This window comes from Bos indicus, chromosome 14, assembly GCF_029378745.1.
Source record: "Bos indicus isolate NIAB-ARS_2022 breed Sahiwal x Tharparkar chromosome 14, NIAB-ARS_B.indTharparkar_mat_pri_1.0, whole genome shotgun sequence".
In the NCBI taxonomy this organism is placed as follows: domain Eukaryota; kingdom Metazoa; phylum Chordata; class Mammalia; order Artiodactyla; family Bovidae; genus Bos; species Bos indicus.
The window spans coordinates 74076318-74093838 of NC_091773.1; the positions used below are offsets into that span (position 1 = coordinate 74076318).

At 37.1% G+C, this 17521-nt stretch overlaps 1 protein-coding gene across 3 annotated transcripts in view; it reads left to right on the top strand.

The window, feature by feature from the left end:
- The window catches only part of NBN (nibrin), a 56642-nt gene extending 42340 nt beyond the window's left edge, over positions 1–14302 (top strand). For all 3 annotated transcript variants that reach the window (XM_019973836.2, XM_070802935.1, XM_070802936.1), the window contains exons 12-16: positions 369–437; positions 2639–2794; positions 4053–4166; positions 12756–12805; positions 14134–14302. In XM_019973836.2, coding sequence (XP_019829395.2) covers positions 369–437; positions 2639–2794; positions 4053–4166; positions 12756–12805; positions 14134–14164 — 420 coding nt within the window. In that variant the 3' untranslated portion in view covers positions 14165–14302. The remainder of the gene's footprint in view (positions 1–368; positions 438–2638; positions 2795–4052; positions 4167–12755; positions 12806–14133) is intronic.
- The last annotated feature ends 3219 nt before the right edge of the window (positions 14303–17521 follow it).

A 17521-nucleotide genomic window follows, 5' to 3' on the forward strand; every position in this document is an offset into this window, starting at 1 on the left:
CAATTTGTTGATAATCCTATCTTCTGTAGATAGCCACAGTTAATATTTTGGCATTTTCTTTTTTAAATCTTGTTTTTCAAGTTGGACTCAAATGTTAATGCAATTTTATAGCCATTGTAATTCCTTTATATTATGATCATTTCTCATATTATACTCTTTACATAACTTGTATGAACTTAGATTGCTTCCAGTTCTTTACTCTTATAACTCATCCTACAGTCTTTTTCTAAATATATTTCTATTCTCATCTCATAGTTTCTCTAGGAAAGATACTTGAAAGTCATAGATCAAGAACATGAATAATCTCTAAGGTTTTCAGAAAGGTTCCATCTGGTAACTCTTATGAACAATATTTTTTATTTCTTTAGCAAGAAAATGAAATTAAGAAGAAGTGTGAGCTCAAGAAAGAATCAGTCTGGTCAACTAAAGAACTACCTGTGAGGAATTTTTTAATTTTATAAAGATTTAACTTATATTGACTGTCATTTCATTGATTTTTTTTACGAGTCTTCATTCTTAGGATTAAAACTGATTCTGTTTCTATAATTTTGGTCTATTTCATAATTATACTTCCTCTGGAAATGGACAGATCATATTATAAACATGGTATAGCAAAAAGAATGTGGAGAAAGCCTGAGTGTAATTCTCTGCCCTCTACTCCATAGATATGAGACTTTTAATAGCTCATTTTCACATTTACGAACTTCAAGTCTTTTGTTTATAAAAACACTTGATATTTCTACAATAGCGTTGTTGTTTATATAAAATAGAGTAATGGATATGAAATATTTGTAAACTCTAGAACAAACTACAGAAATATTAGGCTATTGTTATTTTATTAGAGTTCCTGATTACATTCTGTCACTGTCACATGAACCTTTTCTTTTTTTTTTTTTTTAATTTTTTTTTTTTATAATTAATTTTGTTTTATTTTTAAACTTTACATAATTGTATTAGTTTTGCCAAATATCAAAATGAATCCACCACAGGTATACATGTGTTCCCCATCCTGAACCCTCCTCCCTCCTCCCTCCCCACACCATCCCTCTGGGTCGTCCCAGTGCACCAGCCCCAAGCATCCAGTATCGTGCATTGAATCTGGACTGGCATCTCGTTTCATACATGATATTTTACATGTTTCAATGCCATTCTCCCAAATCTTCCCACCCTCTCCCTCTCTCACAGAGTCCATAAGACTGTTCTATACGTCAGTGTCTCTTTTGCTGTCTCGTATACAGGGTTATCGTTACCATCTTTCTAAATTTCATATATATGCGTTAGTATACTGTATTGGTGTTTTTCCTTCTGGCTTACTTCACTCTGTATAATAGGCTCCAGTTTCATCCACCTCATTAGAACTGATTCAAATGAATTCTTTTTAATGGCTGAGTAATACTCCATTGTGTATATGTACCATAGCTTTCTTATCCATTCATCTGCTGATGGACATCTAGGTTGCTTCCATGTCCTGGCTATTATAAACAGTGCTGCGATGAACATTGGGGTACACGTGTCTCTTTCCCTTCTGGTTTCCTCAGTGTGTATGCCCAGCAGTGGGATTGCTGGATCATAAGGCAGTTCTATTTCCAGTTTTTTAAGGAATCTCCACACTGTTCTCCATAGTGGCTGTACTAGTTTGCATTCCCACCAACAGTGTAAGAGGGTTCCCTTTTCTCCACACCCTCTCCAGCATTTATTATTTGTAGACTTTTGGATTGCAGCCATTCTGACTGTGTGAAATGGTACCTCATAGTGGTTTTGATTTGCATTTCTCTGATAATGAGTGATGTTGAGCATCTTTTCATGTGTTTGTTAGCCATCTGTATGTCTTCTTTGGAGAAATGTCTATTTAGATCTTTGGCCCAGAACCTTTTCTTTTGATTTTTCTGTTTTTTTCATCTCTCCCTTACTGTCTTTATCCTAGTCCTGTTAGCAGCTTGCAAATGGATATATAGTAAAGCAGTTTAAAAAACTAAGATGATCAGCCTTGGGCAGCTGTAAGAACGTGGATATGTAGGTACTTAGTTAATAGTTAATGACATAAAGAATCTCTTTCAGCAACAGAAAGGAATCTTCACACTGATTAAATAACTGTTAATCTGGAATTTAAAAAGTGGCTTTCAGTTAGTGAGGTGATGTGCCCAGAATTAGTGGTTGAGTTTTTTGAGGTGTCCAAACTAATAAAAAACATACATTATTGAAAATCAAGAAAACTTAAGTATAGTATAGATAACGTGTAGAATGGATTATATAATAATTTCAGTGTATGGTTTTAAGGAAAAGAAGCAAACTGTTTCTTGCCAAGAAAATATATACAAGAAGATAAATTGTTTATTGGGATGATTTTTATTAGAAGATGCTATTAAATTTCAAATACTTTATGGCTTTTTAGTCTTTTGTCATACATGAGTATGTTATAAATGTTTCTGAGGTTAGAGTCAGAAATACTACTTGAGTAATTTTCTGGTTTTGAAATAGATAAGATTTGATTTCAAGTACAAAGTTCAGATGTCAGAAATAAACCTTTTTTTTTAATTTTACTGGTTTTTCAGATATTTGAACTTTTTTATAGAGGTTCTTTAAGTGACAAGTAATTTTCCTTTTCCTTCTTATTTTATCCATCTTAACACTGTTTAAGAACAATTGTGAACTTCAGGATGGTGATGAGATGCTTCCAAAGAAAATGTTACTGACTGAATTTCGATCACTGGTGGTTTGTAACTCCACCTCCAGAAATGCATCCAATGTGAATAATGATTATGGTGAACTAAAGAATTTCAAGAAATTCAAAAAGGTATGTATTCCTTTAAAATGCAACAAGAGTGCAGTGTTTGAAATGTTTTTAGAAATATACTAAATAGTAATAAAAGCGGTTTATGTTGAAAGCTGATGCTATTTCTTCTGCTTAAAACAGTTAAAAGTTACTCTAGTAAGTACATACCCTGACACTTAATATATAAAACTTTATTAAGGTTGAATTCTTTAAAGGATGCTGTTTACCCATTTTTTTTTTTTTCTACCTTACACAGTAGGCTTTTGGCTAGGGTCCTCCTAGTTCTTTTTCTTTCTTTCTTGTTTTGGTCATCTTTTGGTTGCTCAGTGCAGCTTATAGGATCTTAGTATCCAACTAGGAATCAAACCTGTGTCCTCAGCAATGAAAGCATGGAGTGCTGAAAAACTGTTTCTCATCCTATCTGTATTCTTTTTGTTTCTATTCTAGGGTGTTTGTTTCTTGCTCCATACTACTATTGACCTGCTAGGTTTTGCTTATGCATTTGATCAGAATACAGTAATTTTTTCAAGAGTGATTTCTGTGAAAGATGGCTTTTCTCTCAAACATGATCTATCTGATTTTTGCTGTGACTACAGGGTGCTGTAGCTTTTTCCTCTCGAATGTGAGCTACTATTAACAGTAGTTTTCTGTCTATGACTTTAGAGCCATTTAGAGTATTAAAATATGATTAAAGTGTTCTGAATGCCATTTAACAGGAAGAATCTCTTCTACTTAGAGTGGACAATGGGAAATATCTCCCGCTTATTTTCCAGCCCACATGAGTAGCACAGGGGCATTCGCATTCAATATCATATTACACAATCTCATTAAATTAAAATGCAAAGACATACTAAATTTTTTAATTAATGAAGTTAACCACCTAAAAAGCAATATAATATTCACTGCTGGCACAGGAGTGGTGAAGTATAAAGTAGTACAAACTTCTGGAAAATAGTTTGGAAAAATTTTAAACTCTTAAAAATACTAATATCCTTGGCCAAGGAAATTTTTTGAGACTAAAAGAAATTAAATTTTTATACTAAAAGAAGTTTAACAGGATTGCCTCTAATGAAAGGATTTGTCTGAATTTTTCTGTATATACTCAAATCAATGAAATGACTCAGTTTCCTCCCTCTTTCACTCATTTTGATTTATGGGATATAAATATGTTTAGTACTTACATGTGATTTACAGTCTTTTTGTTTTTAAGTTTTTTTTTTTTTTTTAATATGATTGTCTTAATTTTTTAGTGCATTTAACAAGGTTTACTGTTTTACAGGTCACATTTCCTGGAGCAGGAAAACTTCCACACATCATTGGAGGATCAGATCTAATAGCTCATCATGCTCGAAAGAATACAGAATTAGAAGAGTGGTTGAGGCAGGAAATGGAGGTTAGTAGGAACCAGACCCAGTAACTTGTTTGATTGTTTGATCCCTGGTGATTTCCTTAGAGCAAATTCTTCTTAAAAACCAAACTTAAGATAAGTGACCTGAGGTTATTCATTCAGAAAAATTCCTGAGTTACAGTTAAGATTAATTTGCAGCTTTCCATAACAGTTCTTTAAGGGACTTCTAAATTTACTGATCGTATGTGCAACTAATTTGCTACCTACGTCTCAGGAACCCAAACCTCAGTTATAAAATTGCTCTTTTGGGAAAATATGAACAGCTATACAGCTCTCCATGTTAGGATGTGGTTTCCAAAAACTCACTGTTTTACAGATAATCAGCTGCATGTGTTTATAAACTCTAATGAGAACTCAGAGGAGAGAATACAAAAATATGCTTCCTTTACTTTCTGGGTATTATGAGTCCCTAGTGTATATTCTATAACAGGACTGTCCACCTGATCCATAATTCTTTCAACCCCTTTTTTTAAACTGAAGAACTGAACAAAAATTCATTAAACCGAGGAGCCTTTTAGTATAGAAGTACTACATGGCAGTTAAGAATTCAGAAACCCGTGACCACTGAGTTGAGAGAGAATCAGAGTCCACATCCAAAGTCAGAAAGTCGTCTTCTCGGCTCTTCGTATTGCCTGATTACCCACCGTTCCTGGAAACTAAAGGTGGCTCCACTGATGGTATCGGCAGGCTGTTTGGTAACTGGGGAGCAGGGGCAGTATCACTTTCTTGGGCTCTGATGTGACATAAGTCCCTGTTTCTCCTCAATGTGTCTTACCTCCTTTCTAGATATTTCACTGCTTTGTTTCTTTGGATTTTACTTTTGATAATTTCTTCAGATTGTCTTCCAGTTTAGTACTTCTCTCGTCAGATCTGTCTGGTTGGTATTTTGGTCATCCATTGAGTTTTCATTCATCATACTGTGTGGTTTCATTTCTGAAAGTGCATTTCATTTATTTCTAAATCTTGTTCCCTGCTGATATTTTAAAGCTTCTGTTTTATATTAAGTACCTAAAGTGTTGATATGTTTAATCTAGTTCTCTCTCAGGGTGCCTTGTTTCCAAATACGTATTTGTCATCTTTGAATGTGAACTGCTCATTTTCTTTGGGAACTTGATCTGTTGGGAATCCTTAAGTCTAATTTCAGATTTATTTCCTCCAGAAATATGAGACTCCTTTAATCTCTGCTTGTAATGTTTTTGGACCATTCAGCTAGTTAGTACATATTTGGACCTGAAGCTTGAGTGAAGGCTCACCTGTCATTATAAACTTAGTGAGATTTTTTAAAATTTCTTTCTTTCAGTTTGTATCAGGGTCAAGACAAGCAAGTTTATTTGTGGTGTTTTTTTTGTGTTGTAGAGTTTGTTCCCGTTTTACCCTTTAATGGTGGAGTCCTTTATTCCTTGTCTTGGGTTTTCTTTCATAATGCTCATTTCCCACACAGATATCAAAGGAGAGCCTGGGTTTTTGTGGTTTGCATATCCCCACAGGGCAGGACAAAAGCTAGCTTTGGTACTTGACAACATCTCAGGACTTATATTTTGCTTTATTATGGGTTAAATGTAGTATTCAGAAATTTGTCTTTAAACATGCTTTTTTTAAAATCAAAAAATTGTTAGGTCACTCAAAAAATAGCGTTGTCAGGATTATTAACTGTCAGAAAATGGAAGAATGGATATACCATACTTTAGTTCTTTATTTTTTGAAAGAATAATTTGCTTTCTTATTTTATAGATGTGCATTCCAAAGAATTATAATAGTAAACAAAAGAATGAAGAACTTAAAATCCCAGTTATCCATTTAAACGTCAAATGCATAATGTTCTAGACATCTCTTTATTGAGGAGGGGAAGAGGGAGACAGATTGATCGAAAGAAGTAAAAGTGAAAGCACTGCTGAACTTGTGTGACTGTTTCTTCTTTCTAGGTATTTCCTGAGACCCCTAAAGAAAAACACTGTCAGGTTAGAATCAGTTTTTGCTTCAAAGTGCATATTGCTTTTAGATAATTGTTTGTTGACTCCTGGCTGTGAAGAGTGGGGAAATTATTTGTACTTCCGCACCCCCACCTCATGCCAGGGCCCTTTCCCCTCTTTTTAGGTGACTTGCATGTCTACCATATTCCTTCGCAGGTCTGAAAGTCAGTAACAATCAGAGTATATCTCAGTATTGATCATTCTTCCTTCTTGTTTCCTGCGATACAGTATGCGATTTTGATTTGTAGATGCAGTTCTTTTTTATTTCAAGGAACTTTTGCATTACCTCCTTAAAGACATTTTTATATTTGCTGGGATCACTACATTTAAGACATTACTCTCCTTTATTAAATTCATTGTGGTTTTCTTTAAGCTCTTTAACTATATCAGAAATTCAAATTTCAGTTGTATATGTTCTATTCCTCACCAGCTATGTTATGTGATCTTGACTTCATTATACCTAATTAGAAATAATTAAAATCCTAATTACCCATTTAAACATTATTATTATTATTCCTCTGTCTCCTCCTATGCATAATGGGAACAATAATAGTACCTCCATTTCACAGGCTTTTTGTGAGAATTACATAAGATACTACTTAATACAACATTTATAATAGTGGAAACTGTGTTAGCTATTTCTCATTTCTTAATTCTGAAATGGTATCGTTACAGTTTCAGTTGTTTACTTAGCATTCATTCCCATTTCATTTCATTGTGTTTTTCCTATCATTTAACTTTTTTGTTCTTATTTTATTGCTTTCATGTTCTTGTTAATTTTATGTGTCTTATTCATGGGTTATTGTTTCTTACAGACCAGGTTCTTTAACTGTCTTTGGCATGTTCTGTTCTAGTCTCTCTCTTTTTCCCATCTAGATGTGGAGTGGCTTTGCTGTTTTCTTTAATTTTGCCGCTATTTAAAGTAAAATACCTGTCCAGATACTGTTTGCTGTGTGACACGGCGTGTGATGTCTTATGCAGGGATTACATTCTAAAACCAGTTTGGGGCTTCCCTGGTGGCTCAGTGGTAAAGAATTCTCCTGCCAGTGCAGGAGACATGGGTTCGATCCCTAATGTGGGAAGATCCCACATGCTGCCAAGCAGCTAAGCCCGTGAGCCACAAGTACTGAGCCCGTGCTCTGGAGCCTCGGAGCCGCAACTCCTGAGCCCACACCCCCTAGAGCCCGTGCTCCACAACGGGAGAAGCCGCCTCGGTGAGAAGCCTGTGCACGACAAGTGGAGAAGCCCCCACTTGCTGCAACTAGAGAAAAGCCTGCGTAGCAGTGAAGACCCAGCACAGCCAAAAGTAAATAAATAAAATTATTTAAAAAGGAAGCAGTTTGAGGCAGAAATTGAATGTAGTTAAAATCACTCCTGCCCTATACTTGTCAGTATGGCAACGTATTCAGTCAAAGGCACGTAGCATGGCCCATCTACTTGCTGTTGCCTGAAAACACTGAATTGACGTGGGAGTGGTGGGGTGGTCAGGTAAAGCTATGTGCTGCTCTTTCTGAGAATGGATTAAATATGTACCAGGGAGTGAAGAGAAGAACCTAGTATTTCAGGTTATTTGCCTGATCTGTCGGGGATGCCTGGAGCCTGTCTTTGGTCAGTGTCAGTCCCACTTACTCACTTCTCCGTGCCATTAGTCCCCTCCCAGCAGTCCACCAGGAGTTGTTTTCTCTTTCCTGCTCAGTCTGCTCCTTCCCAAATTTGTAGTATTAGTAAGAATTCTCAGGTTTGGACAGTTCTGTAGCACCTTTTAATGAGTTGGAGGAGTGTTAGGAATCCGTTGCATTAGTCTTTGGGTTCTTTGCATGGCCATGTTTTTGAAGTCTGCATCTTGATTAGTTTATAACTGGTGAGTGTCATTTGTTCTTGGATGGGGTGAAGCTGAGAGAATGATGGTGCAGCTGCTGACTTGTTTCTTTCTTTTATTTCATTAGCATTAGTAGAGAGACTGTGTTCTAGATTTATTCTACCAAATCTCCTTTTTTTTTCTAGAGCAATTTCAGGTACTCTAAGAGTTTGCTCTCTCAGATAATAGAGTTGGCTTTGTTCTTCTGCATGGCTACAGCTCCTATACACATGTGCTACTGCCTTGATGCCTCATTTCCCTGTGCTTGCTCTAGCTACTCTTCTGTGTTCCCTGCCTTTTGTTTTGTTAAGTCCTTCTTTCTCCTTTTACTGCAGACCAGTCTTAGTTTTCACTATCACTTAGTTCCCATACTCTCTTTGAATATAGGATATGTTCATTCTGTGCATTAAACATAATAACTCTTTGAATTCTACCCAACCTGATTTGGATTTTGAAAGACTGTGATATGTAGTTCTCCCAAGCCACTGAAAAATGCCAGTAATAGGAATGACATTTATTTCTGTTTTTTAACACTATTTTACTTAATAGTTTTACTTAGATATACAAAATAAAGCTGATTTTTCTTTTTTAACTAATTTATTTTAATTAGAGGATAATTGCTTTACAATATTGTGATGGTTTTTGCCATACATCAACATGAATCGTCCATAGGTGTACATGTGTCACCTGCATCGTAAACCCCTCTCCCACCTCCCTTCCCACCCTGTCCCTCTAGGTTGTCCCAGAGCACTGACTTTGGGTGCCCTGCTTCATGCATGGAACTTGCACTGGTCATCTGTTTTACATATGGTAATGTGCATGTCTCAATGCTCTTCTTTCACATCATCCCACCCTTGCTTTCTCCCACTGAGTCCAAAAGTGTTCTTTACATCTGTGTCTCCTTTGCTGCCCTGAATGTAGGATCTTCTAAATTCCATATATAGGAGTTAATATACAGTATTTGTCTTTCTCTTTCTGACTTACTTCACTCTATAATAGGTTCCAGAGTCATCCATCTCATTAGAACTGACTCAAATGCGTTCCTTTCTATAGCTGAGTAATATTCCACTGTGTGTATGTATCCCAGCTTCCTTATCCATTCATCTGTCAGTGGACATCTAGGTTGCTTCCATCTCCTAACTATTATAAATAGTGTGGCAGTGAACATTTGGGTACATGTGTCTCTTTCAATTCTGGTTTCCATCAGGTATATGCCCAGCAGTGGGATTGCTGGGCTGTATGGCATTTCTATTCAGTTTTTTAAGGAATCTCCATACTCTTCTCTATAGTGGTTGTATCAGTTTGCATTCCCACCAACAGTGTAAAATGATTCCCTTTTCTCCACACCCTCTCCAGCATTTGTTGTTTGTAGACTTTTTGATGATGGGCATTCTGACCAGTGTGAGATGATACCTCATTGTGGTTTTGATTTTCATTTCTCTGATAATGAGTGATGTTGAGCATCTTTTCATGTGTTATTAGCCTTCTGTATGTCTTCTTTGGAGAAATAGCTGTTTAGGTCTTTTGCCCACTTTTTGATTAGGCTGTTTGTTTTTCTGGTATTGAACTGCTTGTACATTTGGAGATTCTTTGTCAGTTGTTTCATTTGCTACTATTTTATCCTTTTCTGAGAGCTGTCTTCTCACTTTGCTTATAGTTTTATTCATTGAGCAAAAGCTTTTAAGTAGGTCCCATTTGCTTATTTTTGTTTTTATTTCCATTACTTTAGGAAGTGGGTCATAGAGGCTGTGGCTGTGATTTATGTTGAAGAGTACTCTGCATCGTGTCTGGTCTCACATTTAGGTCTCTAACCCCCTTGGAGCTTATTTCTGTGTGTGCTGTCAGAAAGTGTTCCAGTCTCACTCTTTTACGTAGTTCACCAGTTTTCCCAGCACCACTTGTTGAAGAGACTGTCTTTTCTCTATTGTTTATTTTTGCCTCCTTTGTCAAAGATAAGGTGTCCATAGGTTTGTGGATTTATCTCTGGACTTTCTGTTTTGTTCCAGTGATCTATATTTCTGTCTTTGTACTAATACTATACTGTCTTGATGACTGTAGCTTTGTAGTATAGTCTGAAGTCAAGACAGTTGATTCCTCTAGTTCTGTTCTTCTTTCTCAAGATTGCTTTGGCTATCCAGAGTCTTTTGTGTTTCCATACAAATTGTGAAATTATTTGTTCTAATTCTGTGAAAACTACTTTTGGTCATTTGATAGGGACTGCATTGAATGGGTAATTGCTTTGGGTAATACTCATTTTGGTATTTAGGTATACTCATTTTCACAATATAGATTTTTACAATCCAAGAGCATGGTATATATCTCCATCTATTTGTGTCTTCCATTTGTGTTCTGCTGTACTTATTAGACAATGTAAAAAGATGTAATTTCATTTTGACATTTCATTTTATGAATAGGAAATCATCCTGGTAAGTTTGAATCCCTGCAAGTATAAGCTGTGCCCTTATTCAAGTAGACCTGGTCAATCCCAGTTCTTGCATATGACAGTTTTCTGATTTTTCTTAACCTAAGTCTCTGTTCCTTCGGAGAAGGCAATGGCAACCCACTCCAGCACTCTTGCCTGGAAAATCCCATGGACAGAGGAGCCTGGGAGGCTGCAGTCCATGGGGTCGCAAAGAGTCGGACACGACTGAGCGACTTCACTTCACTCTTCACTTTCATGCATTGGAGAAGGAAATGGCAACCCACTCCAGTGTTCTTGCCTGGAGAATCCCAGGGGCGGCGGAGCCTGGTGGGCTGCTGTCTCTGGGGTCGCACAGAGTCGGACACGACTGAAGTGACTTAGCAGCAGTAGCAAGTCTCTGTTACTTATTGGTTAAAATTGGGGTAATAGTGTAAAATAGTAATGAAGTTATATGAAGATTAAGTGAGTTTTTCTTAGAAACTGTTTTAAGATAGTATCTAGAAATACATAAATGTAAATTATTTATAGTAAACAAACAGTAGCTGCATTCAGTGAACTTACACTTCTTTAGTGGAGACATGATACAAATAATTGTAACAGAAAGTAGAAATTGATAAGAATCTAGGAGCACATAGCTAAAGTTTTGTGGGCGTTCTTCATATCAGACTTATTTTTATGTTTTTAAGTTATTTATTTTGTATTGGGGTATAGTTGGTTAACAGTGTTGTGACAGTTTCGGGTGAACTGTGAAGGTGCTCAGGCACGAGTCCCTTCACATGCGTGTATCCGTCCCCTCTCATCCAGGCTGCCACAGCACACTGAGCAGTGGTCCCTGTTGGTTATGCATTTCAATCATGGCAGTGTCAGACTTATTTTGAAATGAAGAGACTCAGAAAGCCATTGTTCAAGAGGTGAAGAACATGTTCCTTGACACATAGGAGGCAGTAAATAATTATTGAGCAAATGCACCTTGAAAGATGGTCAGCTTTGGAAAGAGGAGGAAAAGGAAGTAATTTCTAGATAGAGGAAGAAACATGAACAAAAGCAGAGAGAGGCCAGTATGTTTGTTGGGAGGTGTGTGTGGTGTTTTGTCTCTATGTGATTCAGTTTATCTGGCTTTAATAGGGTTCAGGAAGAAGAGGGTGAGAAGTGATTGAGAAAGTAGAATGGAGCCAGGTCATGAAGACCCTTTCCCATTTAGGGGTCGTCAGACTCAAGAGTGTGTGTTTTCTTTGGTAGGTTGGGGAAGTCATTGAAGGGTTTTGAATGGCACACGATAAGATCACAGCTGGACTTGAGGAAGGGTGCACACAGCTCAGGGTATTTCCAGTCCTAAGTCTCAAAGGTGCTTTAGCAGTTTGGTGAGTTTGTGTGTAAAATTATTTTGTGGATGAGGTAATTTAGTAGCAGTTTCTGAGGCCTGATTTGGGACTGTGAGGAGAGCCACTTTAACTGGAGAGCTGCTCTGGTTGAAGGCGCAGGCTTCTGTCAGTGGTATGATCTCAAAACATTGACATTTCATTTAGTAAAAGAGTTTTGTTGGAAAAAAAATGTTTAAAAACTTAACAAACTAGCAGTATATGTGTTGGTTGCCTTTGAGAGGAGACTTGCTGGAGAAATTTGATTAGGGGACTTCTGCAATAATCTTGGCATGAAGGGAAAATGGAACGGATCTGTTGAATGGGTGAGAAGTGGCGACCTCCAGAATGTGGTCAGCTGCTGCAGCTGCCGCAGCAGGTAGGAATCAAAAGTGGTCGACGCACAGTTGGGGAAAAATTTAAGTTTTAAAGATGGGACCAGGGAACTCAAGACCTCTTGGATCAAGAGTCCTGTTCCTTGGAGCCCCATCATGTTTATTTCGTGTCTTGGCAACAGAAAGAATCTGTTGTGCAGCATGAAGTCAACCTCCTGTGTCCCTGGTCATGTCTCCCATTTTATTAATTACTTTAAACTACCTTTGTTATTTTTTTGTACAAGGGCTGTCACCTAACTGGAGGTCATAGACCCGCATATGCTTTGGGAAAACATCTTGGTGTGTGCACAAGCAATGTTCTGAACTTGGGCTGATTTGGCATTCCAAGGTCCACGCTGTTTTTCTTTAGTTTAGCAGGGTATGAGGACCCCAACGAATCAACCCAATGTACTTTTATTTGGGTCATGCTGTATTGCTATATTTTGCTTTTATTCTTTTCCTATGGTGATTTTCTCATGGCTTAGCCAGAGCAACAGGCGGCTATTAACCTCTGCAGTCAACCAGCATGGCAGTTTCATTAACAGTATATTCGTCATTGAGCAAATCTTTGAAATTATGTTAATTTTGACAGGTTCAAAATCAGCATGCAAAAGAAGACTCTCTTGCTGATGACCTCTTTAGGTAAAGTTTAATTTCACTTTTCTTGTGAATTTTTGTATATAACACTCAGTTCTGTTGATAGAGTTTAAATATTTCGACCCCTTTCCTTAAAATTAGACATTTGGTACCTTCACCTAAATAATATTTTGTTTTGTTTTTAATTTTTTTTAACTACTTGAACACCTCTTTACTACTGGATAAAGGCTTGGGCTTCATTCCCTTGTACTATATCACAAGATGTTTAAAATATATATGGGCATTTGGGCTTCCCTGGTGGCTCAGTGGAGGACAATCCACCTGCTAGTGCAGGAGATGCAGTTTGATCCCTGGGTCTAGAAGATCCCCTGGAAAAGGAAATGGCAACCCACTCCAGTATTCCTGCTGGGAAGTGCCATGGACAGTGGAGCCTGGTGGGCTGCAGACCATGGGGTTGCAAGAGTCAGATATGACTTAGCAACCAAACCACCACCACCGTGGGGCATTTAGACAATGAAGGTTCCTGAGCTGGGTGAATTTGAGTGACACGTGAGATTTTTAGCCCTGAGTAGAAAGAATTATGAATGAATGGAGTTTGGAATAAGATAAGTAAAATACCAGACATGAAAATAAGAAGCTGGATTAGAGTTTCAAAGCAGGTTGTTGTGAGAGGATTAGAGGACTTATAATGGGTAATAATAATTTAATTCAGATTTAACATTTTCAGCATGCTTGCAGGCCCAACAAGCTTCATAATAATTAGCTCTCAAATATGCATAAAATACAATATTGTAGGTAGATACTGGCTAGGGTGGAATAACATTTTCCCAAGAAATACTGTAATTTTGAGTCTTGTTTTATAGCCAATTTGATTTTTAATTTCATTATTGAAAGTATGAATCATTGATGAAAATGTTGACAAATAGTGCTGATTTTGCATAAGTATAGTCAGATACCCAACTACATTTGTTCAGTTGCTATAGGAGACTTTTATAACATAATTATATTTTAGGTTCATTATGCTCTTTTGGGCAAATGGTAGAATTTAATGTGGGAGTGGAGAGATCTGTTTGCAGCTAGTCTGGATGAAGTATAAAAATGTATTAATTTTTCAACTGTTGTTTTCATTAATTACTTTGAGGCTTTTACAGGATTTTTGATGATGTTTTACTTTTACCAAATAGTCATCAAAGCAACATCAAAAGGATAAATGACAATAAAAAATGTCTTTGCTTAATATTTGATCCTAGGGATAAAACTGGCATTGTCATTCTGTTTGCCAAAGCATGTCCATATTTTGAAAGCCCTTTAACTTGTGAAAGGAACACTATCATTTATCTAGATATCATTTGACTCAGTTTCTTTCTTTACAGATACAATCCTAATGTTAAAAGGAGAAGATAACAAGGTTTTATGAAGAAGCCACAGAAAAACATTTCCTGTTTAGTATTTACTTCAAGTTTCCTCTGCAGTACATTCATATCATGTATAGAAGGTTTAAGTTTATGGCCTAAATTTGTTAAATAAAATGCACAAAACTCAGTTTCTTTTGTTTGGGACCATTAGTATTGTTTATTCTGTTTTAGTCTTTGTCATCTCATCTTTTATAATTTTTTTTCATTTTTAAATGTGATTTTAACTTATTGAATAGTTAATATAGTCATAGTTCAAAATTCTAAAAGTATAAAAAGGTAAAAGCTTAAAAAGTTTCCCTTCTACCTCTGTCCTGGCTGTCTGTTTCCTTGCCTCTGAAAAAAATGCATGATACTCATTTCTTTACAGAGATTTTTAGTGCCTATTCAAATTTCTATGCATATCATTTTCCAGTAATTTCCTATAGAAATGATACAGTGTTATATACCTTACTCTTTTTTATTGACTAGATTGGAAGGTTATAGTAATATCAAAGCATAGTATTTTTCCTTTTTATCATTTTTTCTTTTCCATTATCCTGTAGTCTTTCCTGAACTGAAGTAACCCAAGTGAAATGGATTCTAGTATTGAAGATGCCACCCACATATTATTCTAATATTGGAAATGACAGTGGAGGATGTCATCAAGCCTGGGGATATATCTCCCTAAAATGAGATAAGACCTGTTTGGTGGTCTTACTAAACTGGGTATTGAGTAACACTCTAAAAAGTTGAGCTTTTTAGAATCCTAGCTTTTTTAATCTAAAAAGTAGAAATGGTAAGGTTGTCTTCTTTCTACCTAAAAGGGAGATGGTGAGGAAAAACTTTGTTTTTCCAAATTTTTTCATATAGACAGCTTTCACTGTACATTTTAATTAGGGTAAAGTCTTTTTGTCTACTCTAAAGACTGATATATTTTGTCCTAGGAGATAGAGCATGCTTTTTATACTGACTGAAAACTTCCTAGTTTCACATAGATTCTGCCACCCTAACAAACAGGCTATGAGAGATAGCCTAGCATGAAAAGTTATATCATAAATTAATTTGTATTGTTGTTAAGTCTTCATGGAAGATCTAATGTTCCACTATTTCAGGCAAGGGAAGTCAACATATTTAAATACCTGACTAAGGCCCTTTGCACTCTTGACCAGCCTTCAGAACATGTTATTTCCTTTCAGGAGAAAGTTTGTAAATGTCTTAGATTTTTCTTATTTATTTTTGCTTCATTATCCCTTCAAATTCTTTGTTAAAGAAACATTATTAAATGTGTATTCATAATGCTGTCCACAACACTGAAAGAATTCAAAGATAAATGAATAACAGTCTCTCTACACTCCTAACAGTCTCTGTTCCCTTCAGGAGTAGTCTAAAAGCTCAAAACACTCCAGAACTGGTGGTCCAAGTGTTTTAAATGTATATACAGAGTACATGAGAAACACTGGGCTGGAAGAAGCACAAGCTGGAATCAAGATTTCTGGGAGAAATATCAATAACTTCAGATATGCAGATGACACCATTGTTATGGCAGAAAGTGAAGAGAAACTACAAAGCCTCTTGATGAAAGTGAAAGTGGAGAGTGAAAAAGTTGGCTTAAAGCTCAACATTCAGAAAACGAAGATCATGGCATCCGGTCCCTTCACTTCATGGCAAATAGATGGGGAAACAGTGCAAACAGTGTCAGACTTTATTTTTTTGGGCTCCAAAATGACTGCAGATGGTGACTGCAGCCATGAAATTAAAAGATGCTTACTCCTTGGAAGGAAAGTTATGACCAACCTAGATAGCATATTCAAAAGCAGAGACATTACTTTGCCAACAAAGGTCTGTCTAGTCAGGGCTATGGTTTTTCCTGTGGTCATGTATGGATGTGAGAGTTGGACTGTGAAGAAAGCTGAGCACTGAAGAATTGATGCTTTTGAACTGTGGTGTTGGAGAAGACTCTTGAGAGTCCCTTGGACTGCAAGGAGATCCAACCAGTCCATTCTAAAGGAGATCAGCCCTGGGATTTCTTTAGAAGGAGTGATGCTAAAGCTGAAACTCCAGTTCTTTGGCCACCTCATGCGAAGAGTTGACTCATTGGAAAAGACTCTGATGCTGGGAGGGATTGGGGGCAGGAGGAGAAGGGGATGACAGGATGAGATGGCTAGATGGCATCACTGACTCAGTGGACGTGAGTCTGAGTGAACTCTGGGAGTTGGTGATGGACAGGGAGGCCTGGAGTGCTGTGATTCATGGGGTTGCAAGAGTCGGACACGACTGAGCGACTGAACTGAACTGAAAGTTCTATTTGACACAGAAAGTATTGTTAAATAGATGGAAGATGTTTACCATTGCTTTGCATAGATCCTTCTGTGCCACATAGTTTTTATAAAACTGTTAGCTCTGCCCTGAACAACTTTAGTCACAGCCATGTTTGGATAGGGTGTGTACCTTTTCCCTTGGATTTTTGGGGGAACTCTTTTTTCCTAACCCTTTATGTGTTTCAGGAGAAAGAGGGGGTGAAACTTGCCACCTCCCTTTCTTTAATGAATGAGAACTCTGCCCCCATTTTGATGTGGGGCTTTAGGTGGTGGCAAGGAAGAAGTAGCCTAAACTTTGGCCATAATTTCACAGTTATCCATTGCCCAGCAGCACTTTTGAAGTGGCATACTCCCTTTCCTTTCTTTAGCTGTAAAGTTCTTTCCACCCAGAACTATCCTCCTTTCTTCCTAAATGGACAACTGAAACCTTGTGTGTGGCCACCCAAGTGGGAGTGTACCTTGGCTTCTTTGAATGATCATGATCCAGATGGCTTAAGAGGTCAAAGCACATTGTGAGGTAGGTAAAATGTTCTCCTCCCAAGTTTAACAAGAATGATTGTATAATTTGCTTTTGAACATTTATACCAAGAGATACCAAGGGAACATTTCATGCAAAGATAGGCTCAATAAAGAACAGAAATGGTATGGACCTAACAGAAGCAGAAGATATTAAGAAGAGGTGGCAAGAATACACAGAAGAACTGTACAAAAAAGATCTTGATGACCAAGATAATCGCAATGGTGTAATCACTCACCTAAAGCCAGACATCCTGGAACGTGAAGTCAAGTGGGCCTTAGAAAGCATCACTACAAACAAAGCTAGTGGAGGTGATGGAATTCCAGTTGAGCTCTTTCAAATCCTGAAAGATGATCCTGTGATTGTGCTGTGCTCAATTTGCCAGCAAATTTGGAAAACTCAGCAGTGGCCACGGGACTGGAAAAGGTCAGTTTTCATTCCAATCACAAAGGCAATGCCAAAGAATGCTGAAACTATCACACAATTGCACTCATCTCACACGCGAGTAAAGTAATGCTCAAAATTCTCCAAG